This window comes from Rhinoderma darwinii, chromosome 4 (assembly GCF_050947455.1).
Source record: "Rhinoderma darwinii isolate aRhiDar2 chromosome 4, aRhiDar2.hap1, whole genome shotgun sequence".
NCBI lineage: Eukaryota > Metazoa > Chordata > Amphibia > Anura > Rhinodermatidae > Rhinoderma > Rhinoderma darwinii.
The window spans coordinates 343,391,808-343,414,060 of record NC_134690.1 but is presented as its reverse complement, the minus strand read 5'-3'; the positions used below and the strand labels follow the sequence as shown (position 1 = coordinate 343,414,060).

Sequence of the window (22,253 nt, the reverse complement as noted above, 5' to 3'; positions counted from 1 at the left end):
ATACGTCTCTCAAAAAATAGCAGCAGTCCAGGAGGTTCAGTGAAAGAGGTGGACTTTATTCACCGTGCAACGTTTCAGCTCACTCAATGGAGCCTTTCTCAAGCAATACTATTACTTGATAAAGGCTCCGTATAGTGAGCTGAAACATTGCAAGGTGAATAAAGTCCACCTCTTTCACTGAACCTGCTGGACTGCTGCTATTTTTTGCTCTATATATACAGTTTGAGTACTGGATTGGTATCCAAGGGCTTGCACCCAGATAATCTTTTTTTCATCACAGTGCTGTTTTTGTGTGTATGTATATATATATATATATATATATATATATATATATATATTATAGTATAATTTCTACACAAATGCCACCTAAACACTATGTATAAATAAATATACATTGCTACTGAGTCTACTAACAATGGTGAGGTTCTTAGCACACATTTTGATCAAATTGTGTGAGACCACCCGCCACGACAAGGTGACCTCGCTTATAAGGTGGGTCCCTACGCTGCACATACACCCAGTTCTGGGAGTAAGCCTACATATACTTGGGGATGGTAGGAATCCACATTAGACTAATTAAAATCACCCAGGGCAGATTGGGAGGTGTGCAAGATCAAAACTGGAGGCAGTCACTTAGCCCACATATATATGTAATACGCAAGAAACGAGTTTCAACCGCACATTCGAACAAAATGAAAAAAAACGTGTATACAGTTGGCTGAAAAAAAAAAGACATTACACAATAAATAAATGCATGCATATATATATATATATATATATATATATATATATATATATATATATATATATATATATATATATATATATTGATGCTGCAGCCCAAACTCATGTGGCTCCATGAGTTTCTGCTGAAAGAACGCACATATGAGTAAATAAACAGACCAACTTTTTCCACTTGAATATCTTCGGAGGGTGGCCTCTTCTTGGACTTTTTCTTTTAGATATTTCAATTAATATAATTTCTATTCTTTATTTTTCTACCACAGGTCATACACTGCTAGTGGTGATATAAGGAGCAACGATCATTACGCATATGAAATTCAGCTTTCTGGAAAGGAGGACTCAACCTATCAGAAGTGTAACAAAGCCAGTATATGTCAAGTAAAGACTAATGGAAATTTCACTCGAGCAGTCGGCTCTGCTGGAAATGCAAAATATTACCTTGATGGTGAGCAATTGTTTCCTTTTATCTTACGATAGCGTTAGGATTCTGGATTCTGATCCTTTTCTTAAAAGTGCAAATCTTTGAAGTAGAATCTTATTACTTTCTAAACGTTTGACACACTTCTGACATGTCATAGTGACATGTCAGAAGTTTTAATTGGGGGTGGGAGCAGTGAGACTCCAACCAATCGCTAAAACGAAGTATCGCCATGTGAGCGCTCAGCCGCTTCGTTTCTGTGCGGCTTTTTTCGGAAAGCCGATGTATCGGAGTACGGGCTCATAGACTTTCTATTGAGTCTGTACTCCGATACATTGATTTCCGGAAAAAGCAGAACAGACACGAAGCGACTGAGCTTTCATATGAGTGCTTCTGCCTCTTCGTTTTAGTAATTGGTGGGGGTCTCTGTGCTCGGACTCCCACCAATCAAAACTTCTGACATGTTAGAAGTTTGAACGTTTAGTTACCCTTTAAGATGGCCATACATTAGATGACCACACCATTTTTTAACACCTTAACATCCGCCCCTATGTTTCAGCAGTGACCGTTGGGTGCCAAGCACCACAAATGCTGGGCTTCAGAATAATGTCTGCATGAAGGAGTTAATACCTGCTCGAAGCTGAACAAATAAATATAAATATATATATATATATATATATATATATATATAAATTATCATTTTTTTTTTTTTATACAGATGACGATTTGGATGTCGTTTTCTCCTCAAGCTCAATATGTGGTAAAGACCAAACGAAAAATGCCACCTCCTCTATATTTTTACGCTGCAGTCCAACCCATGGGGAGGGAAGACCAGAATTCCTACATGAAACGGCTGACTGCCAGTATTTGTTTACCTGGCACACCTCTGATGTTTGTCCATTGGGGTAAGTTACCGTGTACTACTGTGCAAACCCCAGTTCTTAATAGCTATATAGTGGGAACTTTAGCACCAATCATTATTGAGCCTCTTGAAATGTCTTTGTGCCCCTTCCCTTTTTAACCATAATGTTTGTGGTATAAGATGGTCTATTTTTATGATGCGGATACATATATGACTTTGTTCTTGTATGTTTGACAGTTCGGAAGGTAATGGAGGCAAATCTGATGATAATGAGTATCAAGGCCTATCTAGTAGGAGCCAAGCTGTGGGTGCCATTCTCAGCATTCTTCTGGTGATTCTTGTTGCATGCTTAGTTGTGCTATTATTGTACAAGAAGGAGAGAAGGTAAGATAACTAGTTTTCTTTCTCCAATCTGTTTGTATTATAGTTTTTAGAAATTGCAAAAGAAAATAAAGATAAAAACCATGAATTGAATTCTAAAAATTCACATGACCGAGAAAGGCTCTATTCCTACCCCTTTTCATGTACAGTTATGGGCCACATCTTTTTTTTTTTTTTTTTTTTTGTAGTCTTACAAAGCAGCCCAAAAGCTTCTCTCCAGATTGACAGCCGTAAAATGTCGAGATTTCAACAAATGTGTTCTGAGACTTTTACTATATTTATTTCTATTAAACTGAAATGGGATGTGAAATTAATTCTTACCTCTATGATGTCACTATTAAAATGCACTTCCCATCATTTATTGTTGTCCATTCCATGGTTTATCTAACATATTCCTTTTGGACAAATAAGCATTTGGTCATTGGTATCAAATCATGATTCACCCTGTTATAAGCAGAGATTTAATCAAAGAGGTGTCTGTACAGTGAGAGAGAGAGAAATAGGAGGGTTCTTTCAGTATGATTGACTGCCAGGAAGAGAATAGTGAGGGAGGATCCTCTGGATGTCCAGGTGGCCAAGAAATTTGCTCCATGAGATAATATGGCTGACAATGATAGCTGTTAAGACAGCTACTTCCTCTCCCAGAAATAGTGTTTCAACTCTCTTCTGCTATAGACTTATATACAAAACAGGTGCATCGAATCTATACTACAATCACCGACTTTACAATAATAACTCCATGAAATTGTGTCCCCTTCATGTATCTCCAATAAGGAGCCTGTGATACCAAGATACGTTGGGGGAGGTTTATCAAAACGTGACCAAAGAAAAGCAGAGGAATTGCCCAATCAGATTCCAGCTCTCACTTTTCAGAAGCTTTTTGGGGAATGAAAGCTGAAACCTGACTAGTTGCTGTGGGCAACTGCTCAGCTTTTGTTTTGCACTTGTGATAAACCTCCCCTGTTATCATGCGCTTTCAGTACTAAAGCTTATATTTGCACTTTAGAGCTCTCGGAGACTCCTTTTTGCTAACAGTTACTGTGTTCAAATTTTTATTTGTAAAATTACATGTTGACACCTTTTTGTTTAATTTAAGGGAAACTGTTATGTACAAGCTAACAAACTGCTGTAGGAGAAGTTCCAGTGTGTCCTACAAATACTCCAAGGTAATGATTGATTTTCCATTGATATCCCTAAATGGCCATTCGCCCAAATTACATCTGAGCTGGAATATGTCAAATCCAGTACTTGCTCCTAAGGGTATATTCACACGAAGCAGCAGCGTTTTGTGGCGATAAACTTCAATTTGAACGCGCCGTATGAGTATATCCTAAGCCCAGGGCTGCACCGAGAATTTTTGTAGAGGGATTTTCCATTTTTAATTATCGAGCTATAGCTGCAGTCCGAAGGAATACATGGAGTTGCATGTATGTCCGTGCACTCCTGAACTGTTGCTGTCTCTCGATTTTAGTAAAATTCAAAAATTTTACTGCAAAAAACACTTGGTTGTAAGACTGGCCTAAAGGAGGCATTGATAGTCATGTGTTTCTAAACTGGTCTGATCTTCGCTATTAGCATGAAGCAGGTTGTGTTTTACTGGATTCCTATTTCGGAAACTAGTATGTGGTAGGACGTATTTAGGAGAGCATAAGAACAGCAAGTCGCAGTCACCTCTTTTATTGGGACCCTTTTCCTCCAGAATTTGGGTCTTAATACTGATTTTCTGGATATCTCAAGTCTTGCTGTTTTGGCTAGTTATCACAATGCTTCATCTGTTATTATCTCTTAGATTAAGGCCAGATTTACACGAGCATGTGCGTTTTGCGTGCGCAAAAAAACTGCATTGTTTTGCATGCGCAAAAGGTACTTAACAGCTCCGTGTGTCAGCCCCGTATGATGCACGCTGCGTGAAACTCACGGACATTCTGCACGGCCCCATAGACTAAGATAGGTCCGTGCGAGGCGCGTGAAAACCACCCGCGTTGCACGGACGTATATCACGTTCGTCTAAATAAGCCCTAAATGTAAAGTTCTGGTTTGGAGTTACTTTATGTAATATAGTGTGGAATTGCATCAATTATATTTCCTTAATATTATGTTCTATTTAGTCAGATGAATTCACTTATCTGAAGAGCCTGTAGCGCGTCAATGAACTTGTAGATACAGAGGGGGAGTTTTATTAAGGCTTTCATTTCATACGCCAATCTTTCTATAACGATAGTTGGAGTAAGATGTTCATCATTTCATTAGAGGCGTGCACGGTTACTAAATTAGACGCGTCTCTGACTGTCCGTACGCATAAAAGTGTGGTCTACTGCAGCTATGAGCTGGCGTAGATTTCCGCTATAATTTGCGCTAGTTTATGGCATAAATTCTAGTAAACTTATCGTGTTGCGGCAGGCCATGCTCCCTTTTGCTAATCCCTGCCCACTTTAAAAAAAAAAAAAACAACAACAACTTGCGTGCACGGCGTAAATGCATCAAAAGTTGCACTTTTTGCGCAAATTGCGACTTTTGATGCGTTTGTTTATTTTCTACGGCAGAAAACTACCGTAAAAAAGTAAAGTCAAAAGTCAAGGACTTATTTATTTTTTTTGCCGAATGTTTTTTTTTTTTTTTTAAATGGCACAATTTTGGGGTACACAATGTATTGAATAGCTTTTACTTGGCTTTATTTCATTCCCCTTTTAAAAAAAAGCTATTTTGCCATCGTTTATTGAGCTATATTTGACCTCGTTCACCGTGCGTTACAAGTAATATGTTAACTTTATTCTGCTGGTCGATACAATTATAGGGATACCAAATTTATATAGTCTGACTATTGCACAATAAAAAAACTTTTTTACAAAATAATTTGTTTTCTGTCAACGTAGCCGTTTAAGGGCTTGTTTTTTTTTTATCATCGTTTTGGTGTACTTTTGATTAATTTTTATTCCTGTAGATGACGTGTTCATTTTTATAGCACAAATGCAGCGATACCAATTGTTTTTTTTTTCATATTTTTATTTTTTGAATATTAAAACTAAAATCAAATTAGCGCCACATGACAAAAAAAAGGTATGTGATTTTGATCGCGCAAAATTTTTTGGGGTACAGTTTGTGCAACATGCAATTTTTTTTAATGAACTTACAAAGACTTGTCGCCCTTAAGTCACACGTGAGTCACATTTGCTTGTGATTTACATTGCTATTTATGGAAAGCCACGTCACATGCGACTTGTTACCTGTGACTCAAAATCCAGCAAGTTGTTGTGTTGCCATCGAGTTAGGTCACATGTCACAATGCAACTTGCAAGCGAGGTGGCGATTTTCTTGACGTGGGACACATGTCACCGTGTAGCCCCAGCCTAAACGGCATTGCAGCTGGGTGTCAACTGTATGTTATAGCCGATACCTGCGGCGGATGGCACAAGTGCAGCCCCTAAGCCCGTGCCATCCTCGCGCTGTAATAGTACAGCAACTAACCGCTCCCCACAACGTATTACGGCACGGTGCTGGAAGGGGTTACATTAAAATTAGTCTAAATGGAAATGGCTTGATAAACGGATATATAGGGCTGAATGTATAAAAGCGTAATAAAATGTATCCAAGTCACACCTTCCACCCGCAGCGGTTTCATTTTTTAAAGGTGTTTTGTTTTTTAGTAAAAAGTGTAATCGTTATATGATGAACACTACAGCATTTAATATCATTTGTATTTTAAAGGGGTCCTATCTGGACAACCCTCTTCTTATACCTCATTGGTGCATCTCCTTCTCAGGAACCCTTTCTATGAGCTGATGGCAGTTTTTAAGAAGGGTTCGTCCAATCTGCAAGATTTCCAGATTTCTGTATGCGGTCAATGTCAGAAATCCGTCTTCAGTTAGGAGGATGAGTTCAACATTTAATAGAAAACTATCAAAATAGAAGAAAGATTGGTGCTGCTCCTGCTGATCTTTTTAACACAGATAGGATTGTCTAGACAGGATAGAGTTGTAGCAGAGTTTAGGGCTGCGTACAGACCTAATACTTATAGTTGAGACTAGAGTTTGCTGGAATTGAAAACAAAAATGGATGTAAAAAAAAAAAAAATGCTCCCATTCACTGACCGCAAAATGGTGACGAATTTCTTCACCATATATTGCAAACTTTCAATACTCATTGTTTTCCTTTCCAGTTTTTCAGTGACTTTAATCAGATTTTTTGGTTTACATCACTCAGATCAATACAGAAGAAGAAGCAGACAATGAAACAGAGTGGCTCATGGAAGAAGTATCTGCCAACCATGGAAAACCACATCATGAAAATGGTCATGTTAGGAGTGTTAAAGCTGGAGCCTTCACGTCACTGCACGTTGATGATCTTGATAGTGAAGACGAGGTCTTGACTGTCCCTGAAGTCAGAATACAGTCTGCAAGAAACAAACAGAGGAATTTAACCCAGGATTTAGGTCCGTATGCTTCTGGCAGTGATGAGAATTTGATCGGAGTAGCTAATGGAGGACAAGAACAGACTGGAAAATCCAGATCTAGCCAACGTAAAAAGGAGGACAAGCTGACTATAGCTTCCTTTCATGATGACAGTGATGAGGACATGCTCAATGTCTAGTGCAACTCTGCATTCTTAACCCCTCTTCCTAATTGTGCCTAAAATGAAATATAGTTTGAATGGACAATGCTACTGCAACCAAATATGCGTAACTTTTTTTTTTTTTTTTTAAACCTTTTTATGGGTTGAAATAAAATCAATACTTGGGAAGACAGGGAATTTTTTTTCATTCTCCGTTTACAGCAATGGTGGAATTTCTGCACTGGAGACTTTGATGAAGCTTTATGTGCAGTATTTTGTTCTAGGAATCCCTGCACTAAATGTAATCATTGGAACTTCCTTTCTTACTACGGGAGCGGACATCTTATATTATGTAAATTGCTCTTTGCAATCAATGAAAGTCAGAAGATACAAGCTGTTTCCATTCCTATTGGATCCTCTGTCTCTGGCAACACAAACCAAGTTTGACTACTTATTTATTCATTTGAACTACAACTCAGGTTGGCTGAAAAAATAATACAATACCTGCCGGCAGGGTGTTAAATCCATAATGGGACAGATCTGGAAATGCACCCCTATTCGGTTATAGTTACAGGTACCATTGCGTTAAATTCAGACTGATTTCATTTGTTAATAATATCCTCTTTTAGGTTTAAGTGGTAAATTATGAAGTATTCTTATATAAATATATGTACATATCGGCTGCTTTCCTTTGCACGATGTCCAATGGCAAAATTAAGGTATTACATTGTCTGTATCGAAAACCATCATTAAATTTGAAGCAGAAATATGAGGTCTGTACCTGGCATTAGATCAGTTGTATAGATGCCGTTCTCTTCGAACAGTTGTTTTTGTTTCATGCCCATCAGTTGATCCATTAATATTTATAAACTGATGCCCTACTGAAGCCTTAATTTGCACTTATGGACTTTAAAGGAGCGGTCTACTTTGGGCCACCTCTTCCTGTTAGAAATGTCACCTGATGGTAAGGCGATAATGGAGTGTTCTGCTGCCTTTGATCCTTATTGAACACTTGCTTTGTACAGCCGATCATTATCTGTGCAGTGCCACCTCAGGGCAAATGAAGCATTACACATTGAAATCAATGGGCTGTCTGTGTAATGCATGGACGAGTTGGGTCTTCCAGAGAAAGACGCTTTTTGTATCCAAACTTCTTATCTATAGGGGTCTTGAACAAGGAACCCCCTCTTTTAACTCAGATTTTCCCTAAGGTATTGGCAAATGGGTTTCCTAAACCAGACAACTCCTTTAATAGGCAATCTTAAATGGAGCAAATTACAAAACGCCCAAACCATAGCTGCTCTGCCATCCGTATAAAAAAAAAGCTCTACATACGTACAAGACTATTTCATGTCCTATTGCTAAAACTTGCTAAAAACCTATTTTCCCGCGTATTGCAAGACGTCTGCACTCTATACAGCTTTTGCTCTGCTCAAAACCATTTAGTCGTGAAAAGTTGCCTTTCGTGGTAAGTTGTTGTTCAGGCAAAGTCTCAGTTCTTTTAGTCAGACTGGATTCATTTCTAATATGTAGAAGACACTGGGTATATTGTAATACGTGTATTTAAGGCTTGTATTAAAATACTATACTATATGCATTACTTATTCATACCATCTCTTCTTATGTACAGAGGAAAACAATCCCAGAACTGGTAGCTGATTCTAGCTCCCAGGATTTTTACAAAGAAGCACAATGCGATATTGATATATTCTCCTGTTAAAACTGGAAAATCCCATTTTTAAATTCTGGAATTTTTTAATAAGCCTTATTCATTGTGTATTGAAATTTCATTTAACTTCCTAGTCTATTTAATCTTGAATTTTTTCCGTTTTCTACTTGTTAGCATGAATTTAAATATTCTTGTTTACATTGAGGCTGGAAACTTGTAGAATAAGGAGCTCCAATGCACTTAATGAACAGCACATCATGAGGAAGGGTCGGAGTGTAAACCTTGATGGCAAGCGGATATCCTGAAAACAGGAATTTAAATGGAAAGTATATTGTAAGGCCCCATGCACATGAGCGTAAAAATGATCCGTAATTGTGGACCGCAATTACAGACCCATTAGCTTCTATTGTCCAAGGATACCATCCCGTTTATTTACTTTGTATGGGAGCACAGGCTGAATATGCGGACATCGGCCGGCCATGCCCGCAATCGCGGCCCGTGACTACGGGCACGGCCGTGTGCATGGAGCCTAAAGGTGCACAACTTTTAATTACACAGTGAATAAGCTTAATTTATATCAAACCGGGAAACCCATTGAACAGTGGGTAGCTTTTCACAGGAGGATAGATGGCATATGTGATGCACATAGTACGGTGCTTATATTTAATGCATATGTAAAGTGGGCTAACTTAAAAGCATTATTTATTACAAATCCACAAGAGGTACTGTGCCTAATAATGCTGCCAAATTTTGGTAAATGTGAGGCCAGGTACTGCTGGGAAGTCAAAGCTTCTTTTGTTGCAAAGGTAACCTGAGATACACAAGAGCGGACATACTCTGATGTTGTATAAGTAACATGGACATCAAAGTACAACTTACTACTCTGCATTAATCATTGTGTAACCTTGACTACAGGTACGCCACATTTGTCTAATCTGCTGCCCAGTTTTGTATCTTCTGATTTCTTTGGGACTTTTTCCATTTTTGATCCACTTGTAATATAAAAGTATTGAGCAAATTAATTAAAACCTAATTTAAACCAAAAAGAAGTGTTTGTCATTTCTTGTGTGATTCCGTATTACATTGATGAGCTTTGCTCTTCGTTTTGACAGGTCGACAGCAGAGTGGAGATAACTTCCTACACATTCTTTTCGAAACCATATTTTCCCTCAAAGCAAACTAGTGTCACACTGATGATAACAATTCTTCAAAAGTTGCCGACTTGCTATGCTTGTTTTAGTATACAATTTAAGTTCCCTATCAACTTCACAGTGCTTAAAGGGATAATAGTTCAGATGTATTATTATTACTTAATTATAGAAAGTAGAATTTTTCTTTAGCACTGATTAGCTTATTAAAGGGAAACTCTGATGAAAACCATAGTTTTTCAAGTGAACTGCCACCTGTGATAATCATGTCGTATGTCCCTGCTGTCTCTTGCAGGTTTCTGAATAATGACCATGTCTGGACAGTTGCATTGCTAAAACTGCCTGTGACATATATGCTGTTGCACAGTTTGCAGTCTCTTCTGTGTCATTCCAAATTGTGAGCAAGATGCTGGAGAGTGACACAGAATCAGGACTGAAGGCACTTTTACACCGGCCGATATCATGTTGGCGGCGCATCTCCCTGTTTACACAGGGAGATCTGCTGCCGGCAACTATATTTTACTTTAAAACGATATGACCAGCAGATGATCGAGCATTTGTTCGTTCATCTGCTGATCGCTGTCCTGCTTACACAGGGCAATTATCAGCAACGAGAGTTCTACACTGGGCGATTATCGGGCAGACGAGCATTCATAGAACGCTCGTTGCCGATAGCTGCCCTGTGTAAACAGGACAGCGATCAGCAGATGAACGCGCAAACGCACAATCATCTGCTGGTCTTATCGTTTTAAAGTAAAATATTCTCGTTGTCGGCAGCACATCTCCCTGTGTAAACAGGGAGACGCGCTGCCGACATGATAATGTATGGGGATGAGCGATCAGAGTAACAACAGCTCGCCCCCATCCATAGCTCCGTGTGACAGGAGCAAACGATGTCTCATTGATCGGCACTCACTTTATTGGCCGGTGTAAAAGGGCCTTTCGTCCAGATTTTGTGTCGCTCTCCAGCATCTTGCTCACAATTTGGAATGATCTGTATAACTTTAGCTTTTGCTGGATGTGAACTGGTTACTCCTCCCGATGTGATGCCTGGGCAAGGCATACATATCTACCAAAGCTGTGTCCTCTGGTGGACAGAATTCCAATTATTTATCTTCTAAGCAAATTAAAATTAATAGGCAAGTTAGAAGTTGTATAAGGTAAGATAGAAGAACCCGATTATAATGTGGGCTAATGGGTGGTAGAGATGATTTTTAGGTGTGTCTGCTGGAGTTTTTCTTTATAAGAGTTTCCCCAAAGTGGACATGCACTACAGCTGGCCATACAAATAAAATATGAATACATGTTATGTCAATAGGTGGAGTTGATACCTCTCCTTAAGGTGATTTCCAGTGAAACACAAGATTGGAAAAATTAAAAACCCAACCTGTCTAATCCCATTGTGCCTCAAGAGAATTGAAGAACTGTTCCCATAGACATTAAATTCCTGTTGAAAAGGCAGGATTCATCTGCACCTATTTAAGGTATACAGTAATTTTGAGGTAATATGTGTTTGTGCATTTAGGAAGTTTTCCAACAATAGTCATTGATTGCTTATGGCTAGGATGTTCCACCAATGGCTGTCCACACACTGGGACACCCAAAGATCTCCACAATGAACGGCCCTGTATGCCTTTATTTTTACACAGCGCCATTCCTTGTGTGTATATTTATTCTAGGAAGGCTTTACACTAGGAAAATGGAATACTGTATTTCATGCTGTTTAACTTGCACAAAACATTAACTTTCATTAACATTCATTGAGTTAAAAAAAAAAAAAAGTAAATCAAGGATTATTTGCTTGGTTAATTCTTGCATATTCACATATTCTGCCATTTCATCCTAGGTCAAAAAAAGGTAATAATAAATATTAACAATGTAAATGAGAACAATCTCCGTAATCTATTCCACAGCTAGGAGTGGGTCCATACCTTGAGGAAGCCGGAATGCCGGCGAAACTCGCGTCGGGTGTTTAGCCTTTTAAATATAATGCAAAAGGTCCATCTCTATCACTGTCTGCAATTGACGTCCCAATAGTGTATGCCCGCAATTCGTTCTCACACGCGGCCTCTGCTCCTAACAATGTGAGCGGTGTGAGCGAGACACACCGTCCCAACATACACTGCCAGATGATCTTACTGACAGCTGCCTCAGTCAGGTCAGCGGCGCACACAATTTGCTCAGCCTGAGAACCTCACCCTGTTGCTGCCTGTCGTCTCTCCCGTCTCCGGCGGTGTGAACGATAAGACACTGGTTCAGTGTCTATAATTCGGCAACTAGCATTCAATACAGAGTGCATACAATACATTGCACTCGGATTGCGGACTGCTGCACTATTGTTATAAAGCTCCCAATACAGCTCATTTCAGAGCTATTAACATATCTATAAAAATCAGATTTACTATATGGGAATAAGAATACAAGCAATTTAAAACATTTTGAGTATGATTCACCATAGAACAAATAAGGTGACACTCTTATACACACACTGTCCACCCCTGTAATCTATACTGACATTCCTATTAGTAATGATAATGGGTAGCTATTGCAACATTGCCACTGCAAGATAGTAATATTTGATAGCTAGTAATTCATAAGGCAAATTGTGTCCTTTATGGTGTAGGATAGGGGGTCATCCGCACTATAATTCAAATCGGACCTGCATTAGACCATTGTAATAATTTATACACAATTTTTAACAAGTCTATTAATAAAGTTTATTATTTTATTATATCCAACAATTTTCAACTGAACCACAATCCTTATCCCCCTTTTCCCTTTCCCTAATCAATATTCATACCTTGAAAGAGTAGTATAGTTTTTCTCAGTGCAGGTTCTAGTCGTGGTTCCAATACTGAAGCAAAATACTAACCTAAATACTGTCATCTGAATGAAAACTTAATAAAAGACCGACCGCTCATGTGATGAACAACAATACCAAAAACATACCTGACTCTGTGGTCAAGACACAATGTTGTCACTAGAAGAAATGAATGTTCGCTACCGCCAATAATACATATGGCTTCAGCACGCTGCAACTACCGGATGTCTACGGACTACTACAGTAGAGTATGGGGATCTATGTTTTGCTTAGGACCAAGGGGGGGGGGGGGGGGGCCTGATGTGATGTCAAATGAGAACAAACTAATAATTTGACCACATTGGGACTAATTTACAGTGAGGGTCATAAAAATAAAACTGCTTACTAGGCTCTGCTTGGTGAGGGAGGAATTTTTGTATTATGTCACAGGGACTTCTATAAATGCTAAAATACATTAACTTTTCAAAGTAACCCCTACCTGGTTAAGCTGGTTTAGCATGTAGTACAAAGAACAATGTGTAAAAGGCAGAGCAATAGATAACTTTTGTCTTTGTGTAAAAATTACACTTGTTGATCTGATTTACAGATAAAATATATATTTTTAGAAGTTTCTGCTTCAGTTTGCAGTTAGTAAGACTGAGCTCCCCATCACCACAGGGATTCTCTGATTTACTCAAACAATGACGTCTTTCGATGATGTTTTAGAAGACATAGGGCAGTTTGGCTTGTTCCAAAAGCAGCTCTTCTTTATCATGTGCTTTATTTCTGCGGTGTTCACCCCAATATATGTGGGCATTGTTTTTCTAGGCTTTGTACCTGACTTCAGGTGCAGTAATCCAGCAGTTGAAGAGCTGAGGAACAAATGTGGTTGGAGCATTGAAGATGAGATGAACTATACTGTTCCAAGGCTGGGTGACTCCACTCAGACCAGTCAGTGTCTTCAATATGATGTTGATTGGAACAAGACGTCTCTGAGTTGCATTGATCCATTAAGGAATCTTACAAAATCTGGTTACAGCAACATAACTCTTACCAGCTGTACCAATGGTTGGGTTTATGACACTACGGGATCATCCGTTGTAACAGAGGTACGTTCTTTTTAAACATTTGATATCTATTACATTAGTTTTAAATATTTTTCCTGCTGCCACATACTTTGTTACACTGACCCCTTGTATTATGGTATCCTTTGCATTATACATATGGTCCTCGTATCAATTCCATCTCCGAGGAAAAAAAAATGCCTGGTTGCCCTAAGCATCCAATCACAATCCAGCCTTCTTCGTTCAATTCAATTTTGATAATGGAAGTTGAACCCTGGTTATTTCAATTACTAAGTGAAAATAATGCCTCTGCAGAACAGACTTTGCATGGTTGAGGTCTTAGATGTGTCTCCGTGGAATGCAGCCACAGATACAGTATTGCTTAGGTATAATAATATCCTGTTTTCTTCTAGAAAATGTATTAATTGAGCAATTGAGATGATAAATATTTAAATTCTATTCCATACATTGCAGCAGTCTTTTATACTTTTTTGAGATCCGGTCCTAAAAAACCTGTTCGGCCTTATTCACACGAGCGTGTGCGTATTGTGCGCACAAAAAACGTGTGTGGCATCAGTATTTGGTGCGTGCCTGTGTGATTTTCGTGCATATGGCATCGTTATGACACTCTTATGTTTACAAACATAAAAGCAGGAGGTGCTTTTATGTTTTCCTTCATTTATTTTACAACTGTAGCGCGAATCACGCGCAACACACGGAAGTGCTTCCCTGTGCCGTGTGCGATTTTCACGGACCCATTGACTTCAATGGGTGCGTGATGCGCGAAAAACGGCCAAGTATAGGACAGGTCATGAGTTTTATGCAGCGGACATGCTGCGTGAAAATCACGGACAGTCTGAACGTCCCCATTGCCTAACATAGGTCCGTGCGACGCGCGTGATTTTCATACGCGTATCACGGACATAAAATACGTTCGTGTGAATAAGGCCTTAAACTTGATCTTCCTGTTTATACACATGCCAGAAGTGCAATAGGAGATTGGGAGCTGAGTAAAATAACAATGTAGATTTATATGTTATTCATGGTCTATCGAGAGCTAGATGATATCGACAAACTTTTTGGGCACTTTAATGCCAACCATTAGTGGTTGTCACGCAGAATCTATTACATGTGAAAGAGACTAAAATAACCCAGAATAAGCTGAACAGAATGGTAAATTACCTCAGAGTATTGGATAATAACTCTGAAACCTATATTTTCTAGTAATTCCTTTCATAGTGATATATTCAGTCTATGCTATTGTAGTGATGTAATAGATATCTTTATATGTGGATTTACATATATATGACAGTGTGCTTGTAGGTCAGTAGACTAATTGTGTTGACCTTCTCGATATGGCTACTGAATTCCTCCCAACCGCCTCAGATCCAGCAAGACAGTCCCGCATTCTGGGCGATATCTCTGGAGGCGTGCAGCATGTCCCGGTTTCAACTGTATCTACGTCTATGGGACGCAGATACAATTGAATACAATGGTGGAGAAGGGAGCTACGAGCTCCCTGCTGCAGCAGTCTTCGTTTGACAACTGCCGCGAGCGGCTTGGCACAGGCAGGTGTGATGCAGTGACATCATTGAACCGGTCTGTGCCGAGACACACACACAGCACAGACCATTCATTTTAGGAAGAGGACTAGGCAAACATTTTATTATTTTTAGGAGGCAATATGGATGCATTATACTTTGTGTGAGATGCATGATACTGTGTGGGGGGCACTATGGTGGGCATTATACTGTGTGTGTGGGGCCACTAAAGAGGCATGAAACTGTGGAAGGCACTTGGGGCAACATCACTGTCAGGGGTACTAAGGAGGTATCACTGTGGGGGGACACTATTACTGTGTGTCCTACAAAGAGAGCACTATGAAAATGTGTGGGGCACAAAGGAGCAGCATTAGGCCCCATGAGCACAGCCGTGCCCATAGTCACGGGTCGCGATTGTGGGCACGGACGGCCGCCCACATTTTCTGCTTGTGCTCCAATACAAAGTATGGGAGCGCGGCCCATAAAATCCAAAAGATAGGGTATGTCCTATCATTTGCGGTACACTTCGGGAAGGTGTCCGTGGACAATAGAAGTGAATGGGACCGTAATTGCGGTCTGCAATTACGGATGATATTTACGGTCATGTGCATGGGGCTTTACTATTTGGAACCAAGAGTAGGGCACTATCACCGTGTGGATCACAAAGGGAATTAGATATGTATGGACAGGGATTGGGCAGGGTTAGAGACACGAGTTGTCCCACTTTGTATTTGTTGGGTGGTATGGCTATGGCATTATGACTGTACTATGACTATACAGGATCTTGAAGTCATCATCTTGTGTATAGGTGAGGGTAATCCCCTCTCATGAAAGATCAGAGGTGATGTCTTCTTATTTTGGAGTAATTTGCTTTTCTTCCGTTCCTGGCTATCATAAAGACTTATACCGGATTCGGCTCGGTAGAGTTTACTGCCTACATGTCTTTGACTTCATTTCAACTGCCCATCATAATGCCTTCTACCTACACAAACTCCTCATCGTGCTGTTCACGTTAACAATGAAACTGGCTTTTATAGAGCTAGCCTGCAGCGCACCTAAGCCTTTACCATGTCATGTGAAAGTTAGGAGGCCACAGTGGCTATAAAAATACACCTTCGACCTGACAAACTATCAGAGCATGCTGGGACAATAGTACCACAGATACCGAGCCACATAAGTAGACCACCGCTATCCATTGTTTACATTTATTGTTCATGGGCAGCGGGCCTTCCAGGGAAGAGTTGGGGTAAGAAATAGGTGCAATAACACTGTTACACACGATAACACTATTACATGTTAGGAAGTTTTATTATAAAGTGGTCTGATTTATATATTAACCAGACCCCAGACCCAAAACTAACTCTGACCTCAGAGCAGACCCCTAACTCAACCCCTCCTCTGCAGTGCTATGGTGCAGTGCCTTAGTCATGTGATCATAATGTAATGTGTGGCAAAAACGATGCAGTTTTGCCGCAATTTATGTAGAACTGAATCAGAAACCGCGAGGTTCTGAGCAAATCCAAAGCATTTTTGCCTCTATTAGCACAAAATCGCAACAAAATCAGGCCATGTGAAAATATGCAGAGGCCGGAATCTTTCTCTTAATTTGTTGCCCCTTGGGGTCAGGAGAGAGCGCCACAGAGGAAAGACAGTGCAGGAGAAAAAGGTATGGATAGCTGAACAGGCTATAAGAGAATGATGACTCTTTCCCATTAATCTCTGACCGTCTATTCTCTGCTAATGTGCAGTGCAGCAGTCGTTCAAGCTGCTCTGCTGACATAGGGAGAAAGGGATGCACCTTGTGCGGTCGCACACCCTTTAGGGCTGACCCTGGTGACTGTTCTGACCCTGGTTGTCTAGTAATAGCACCTGGGCATACCTTACATGCAAATAAAATAATTATCTACAAAAAAAAACAAACACTTTTTTTCAAATAAACACATTTTAATCAGTCACAAAAGCATAAAAAATATGTACTTGTTATATAGCCCCACACAGTAAAGTTATGACCTCTATTAATTTTAACGGTAACAGCTGTAAAAAAAAATTAAAGAAACAATGGAAATTATTTTTTATGCATTACTCATACTAAAAAAATCATAAATGAAACACTAGGAAGTTTAAACATTAGAAAGTTTAGTCAAATATTCCTTTCTAAATAGGAAAATGTCTGAATCGTTAAGTGAGGCGTCCGAAGAAGAAACCACAATAGCGGAATAGCTATATTGGTCTTCCACAGATAGATTTTTCTATACGCTTAGCGAAAGACATTGAGGTTTGTGCCTCCATTTCACATTCATCAATCAGCTGGCCCTTGAACCATGAGGAAAAAAACCTAAACTTTTTGTTTATCAGAGCGGACAGCCTCACAGTAATGCAGAAGACCCACTCTCGTTGGACAGCATCACAGTGATGCAGGAGGCAATGTCTACTGAGAGGAGGTCGTCTCCTCTCTGTACCTTTACTCAAAATTACCATATTAGCCGCCGCCATGTGGAGTAGTGCTATAGCGGAGCAACAGGAGGGCCAAAAAAGAATAAATCATGACAGGTCCTCCAGGGCCGGCCTTTGGAGTATGCAACCTGTGCCATAGCACAGGGCGCATCACTCCTGCAGATGGAATGGGGCACTACGCTGGCTCCCTTTGCCCGCTTGTATTTTAGAAGCGCCTGGGCGACTCAGCACCTGCCTTTCCGCCCGGTCGCTCCTTCTCTATTATGACGCCAGTGCCCAGTGATGCACTGACACATGCCGTGTCACGTGACAATTGTGTCACAGTGCAGAACCAGGGCCAGTACGGAGAAGGACCCGGACGAGCGGTGAGTATCGCTCGTTTGTCGGGTCTGTAGACTGCCTGCAAGGCATAAAGCAGCCATTATTTATTGATATATATATATTAACATTGGCACAGTGGGGGGGGGGGCATAAGGGGGCTGTATACCGTGTGGGGTGGTCAGGGCATAATTATATACTGTCACAATGGAGGCATAAGGTGGCCGACATTATATTGTGTGTCGGATGGCATAAGTGGGTATTATATTTTATAGGGATACTAAAGGGGGCATTATACTGTGTGGGCATTAAAGGGGGCATTATAATATGTGGGGGCACTTGGGGAACATTATAATGTGTGTGGGCACTGAAGGGGGCATTATAATGTGTGGGGGCACTTGGTGGACATTATAATGTGTGTGTGTGTGTGTGTGTGTGTGTGTGTGTGTGTGTGTGTGTGTGTGTGTACTAAATGTGGCATTATACTGTGTGGGGCACTTGAGGGACATTATAATGTGTGTAGTCAATCAATGGGGCATTATACTGTGGGGCAACTAAAGGGGACATACTGCGTGTGGGCACAAAAAGGGTCATTATACTGTGTGGGGGCACTAAAGGTGACATTATACTGTGGGTGGGCACTAAAAGTGGCATTATACTGTGTGGGGTCACTTGGGGGACATTATACTGTGAGTGGGCACTAAAGGGGGTATTATACTGTGTGGGGGCAATTGGGGGACATTATAATGCGTGTGGGCACTAAAGGGGAGCATTATACTGTGAGGGCCACTAAAGGAACATTATACTGTGTAGGGGCACTACATGGGGCAATATACTGTGTGTGGCACTTAGGGGGCGTTATACTGTGTCCTTAAAGGAGTTATAATATATTAAACATTATTACTATACTGTATGGTGCCGTTATGGGGGCATTATACTATGTGGGGGGGGCACTAAAGGGGATATTATACTGTGTGTGGGCATTATAAAGAGCATTATACTGTGTGGGGGCACTAAAAAGGGCATTATACAGTGTGGAGGCATTATACTTTTTTATGGGGCATTTTTTTTATGATGGGATGGGGCGCTGCAAAAAAGTTTCGCACAGGGCTCCATCTATCCTAAGGCCGGCCCTGAGGTCCTCACTACGCAGCATTGGCTTTTCAAGAAAGTTTGGGGTCATTGGCATGTTGAAAAAGTGCTTCGTGACCCAGGGTGTGTTGAAAGGGTGACATTTCTCTCTTTCAAGATTTTGCAGTACATCTGGGAATTTAAGATGCCACTGATGAAGTAGAATACCCCTACACCTTAAACATTCCCATGTAAGCACTTTACAATCGCCATACTTTACTGTGGGTACAATGTACTTCTTAGGGTATGTTCACACACAGTGGTTTCAGACGTAATTCGGGTGTTTTACGCCTCGAGTTACACCTGAAAAAACGCCCCTAATACGCCTACAAACCTCTGGCCATTGCTTTCAATGGGAATTATGATGTACTGTTCCCACGAGACTTTATTTTACACGGCGCGTAAAATGATGGCTCGTCAAAAGAAGTGCAGGACACTTCTTGGGACGTTTTTGGAGGCGTTTTTCATTGACTCCATTGAAAAACAGCTCGAAAAACGGCCGTAAAAAACGTGAGTTGTTAAAAAAAAGTCTGAAAATCAGGAGCTGTGAAAACAGCTCCGTATTTTCAGACGTTTTTGCTCATTGCGTGTGAACATACCCTTATCATACTCTTCCCCCCTGTGATGCCTTACAAATATATATATAAAAAAAAACCTGAAAATAATCCAGATAGAATCACTGCCTGCCCTGAATGTCAGACTCCAAATAGACATGTGGCATCGGGTGGACATGTGACAACACACAGGCCCATTGCCAAGAGGTTCAAAACTATATCCAGACTCAAAGGCACATCTCTATACTGTTAGACTCAGAAACATGCATTTTTCATTTTCATTACAAATAAACAGGCAGGGATTAGTTAGAACGCAACTTGCACCTCATGCCCCTCACTGTACATGCAGTACATCTGGCGGTGAAACAGTGTATAACCCGTTCGTGCTCAGCGATGTACTATTCCGTTGCGCTAAGTGCATCGTTTGCGCTCAGCGCCGGAATAGTACGTCCTGGGGAAAATGCCATTTCCCCCGGCATTTCATCGAGCTATGATGCCTGCTGTTTCCGACAGCAGGCTATCACAGCTCAGTTTGCGGAGACCAATCATAGTGGTCCCGTCTCTGCGATCGCTGCTATTGGTTAGTTAGTAACGACAGACCAATAGCAGCGATCGCATATGTAATTTCTTGCTCTGACCTCAGATCCTGCCGCACCCGCTCTCTGTTGGAGTTTGAGAGTCGTTGATAGAGGTTGTGGCGTGAGGCAGTGCAGTTTAGTTTAGAAAAAAAAAGTGCAGCAGTAGTTTACAAAACTTTTCCCACCTATCTACTTCCACTTCCCACTCCTGTCCTTGTGTTCCCCTTGTCATCCATGTTTTTGGTCAGTGATCTCTATCACTTTTGAGTCTTCAGGGCCACATTTTGGTCCCTGGGGATTTATTATTTTTTCTTTTTTTTTCTTTAGAAAATATAGTAAAAACAAAAAAAAAGTCAGTTTAGAAAGTCAGCAGATAGTTTAGTATAAGGCTATGTTCACACGGGGTCTTTTGCCGAGTTTTTTGACGCGGAAACCGCGTCGCAAAACTCGGCAGAAACGGCCCGAGAACGCCTCCCATTGATTTCAATGGGAGGCGTCGGCGTCTTTTTCCCGCGAGCAGTAAAACTGCCTCGCGGGAAAAAGAAGCGACATGCCCTATCTTCGGGCGCTTCCGCCTCCGACCTCCCATTGACTTCAATGGGAGGCAGGAGAAAGCGTGTTTTCTGCCCGCGGCGCTCAATGGCCGCGGGCGAAAAACGGCGCGATCATTGCTATTCACACGGAGTATTTTGGGGGAGGAATATCTGCCTCAAAATTCCGTTTGGAGCTTTGAGGCAGATATTCCTCCCCCAAAATACTCCGTGTGAACATAGCCTAAGGGTTAGTTATTGTCAAGGAACAGTCAAAAAGCGAAGTTAGGTATAGCGTCAGGGAATTTAGCATCAGGAATCAGTCACAGTTCGTTAGGTTTAGCGTCAGGAATCCGTCACCATAGTTAGGTTTAGCATTAGGCCTCATGCACTCTTCAGTTTTTTCCTTCAGGGTGCTATCCGTTTTTGTCACTGATAGCACCCTGAACCCATTCATTTCAATGGGGCTATGCACACTTTAGTTTTTTTGACGGTCCGTTGCTCCTTTCCGATCCAAAGTAGAGCATGTCCTACTTTGGTCCGGGTTTCCGTGACCGTGAGGCCTATGCAAGTCAATGGGGCCGTCAAAAAAACTGAAGGCACACGGAAGGCATCCGTGTGCCGTCCGTGTGTGACGGAGCCATTGCCTAGCAACCGCCGGGCGGGCAGAAAAACATTAGAAAAATATTACACTAATCGGCAGCCACTTGTCTCTATCAATAACTGATAGAGAAAAGAGGCTGCTGATTAAAAATAAAATAAAAAGCATTTCATACGTACCCGGTCGTTGTCTTGGTGACGAGTCCCTCTTCTTCCTCCAGTCCGACCTTCTTTTGTGACGCAGCAGCCTATGATTGGCTGCCGAGGCCGCGGCAGCCTGTGATTGGCTGCCGAGGCCGCGGCAGCCTGTGATTGGCTGCAGCGGCGACATGGATTGAACGTCATCGCTGGAGGCCGGACAGGAGGAATGTAAGTATGAACGTATTTTTTTTATTTTTTATTACATTAAAAATGTATTTTCCGCGCGCCGAGCATGGTACTGTCCAGGGTGCTAAAAGAGTTACCGCCGATCAGTGCAGCCCATTAACTCTTTCAGCACTCTGGACAGTACCATTCTCGGTGCACGGAAACACGGAAACCACACGGCCGCTAAAACGGGTTCACGGACCAGTCAAAAGCGGCCGTGAAAACGGTGACGTAAGTGTGCACAAGGCCTTAGGGAAGCTCATATTAAATCAGTTGTTAGCGTCAGGAAAGCTCGGAATAATCTAGTTAGGTTTAGTGTCAGGGAATCGTCGCTGTAGTTAGGTTGAGTGTCAGGGAAGTTCACATAAAATCTAGTTAGGTTTAGTGTTAGGAACCCTTGACCTAGTGAGGTTTAGTGTCAGGGAAGTCCACTCGTTCTATAAAACCAAAAACAAAAAATATATATATAAACAAAAGTTTAGATACTAAGTTATCTGCAGCATCTCAGCTAGTATAACTGGGTATGTTCACACGCAGTGTCTTCAGG

General features: G+C 41.0%; 2 protein-coding genes across 2 annotated transcripts in view; both read left to right on the top strand.

Annotated features, from left to right (window-relative positions):
- Nucleotides 1–9,665, top strand: part of IGF2R (insulin like growth factor 2 receptor) — a 167,650-nt gene extending 157,985 nt beyond the window's left edge. The window contains exons 44-48 of the mRNA XM_075862887.1: nucleotides 1,008–1,189; nucleotides 1,881–2,067; nucleotides 2,262–2,408; nucleotides 3,502–3,571; nucleotides 6,606–9,665. Of these exons, the coding sequence (XP_075719002.1) occupies nucleotides 1,008–1,189; nucleotides 1,881–2,067; nucleotides 2,262–2,408; nucleotides 3,502–3,571; nucleotides 6,606–6,992 (973 nt within the window). The 3' untranslated portion in view covers nucleotides 6,993–9,665. The remainder of the gene's footprint in view (nucleotides 1–1,007; nucleotides 1,190–1,880; nucleotides 2,068–2,261; nucleotides 2,409–3,501; nucleotides 3,572–6,605) is intronic.
- A 3,606-nt stretch (nucleotides 9,666–13,271) lies between these two features.
- The window catches only part of SLC22A2 (solute carrier family 22 member 2), a 118,120-nt gene continuing 109,138 nt past the window's right edge, over nucleotides 13,272–22,253 (top strand). The window contains exon 1 of the mRNA XM_075864461.1: nucleotides 13,272–13,679. Within this exon, the coding sequence (XP_075720576.1) occupies nucleotides 13,272–13,679 (408 nt within the window). The remainder of the gene's footprint in view (nucleotides 13,680–22,253) is intronic.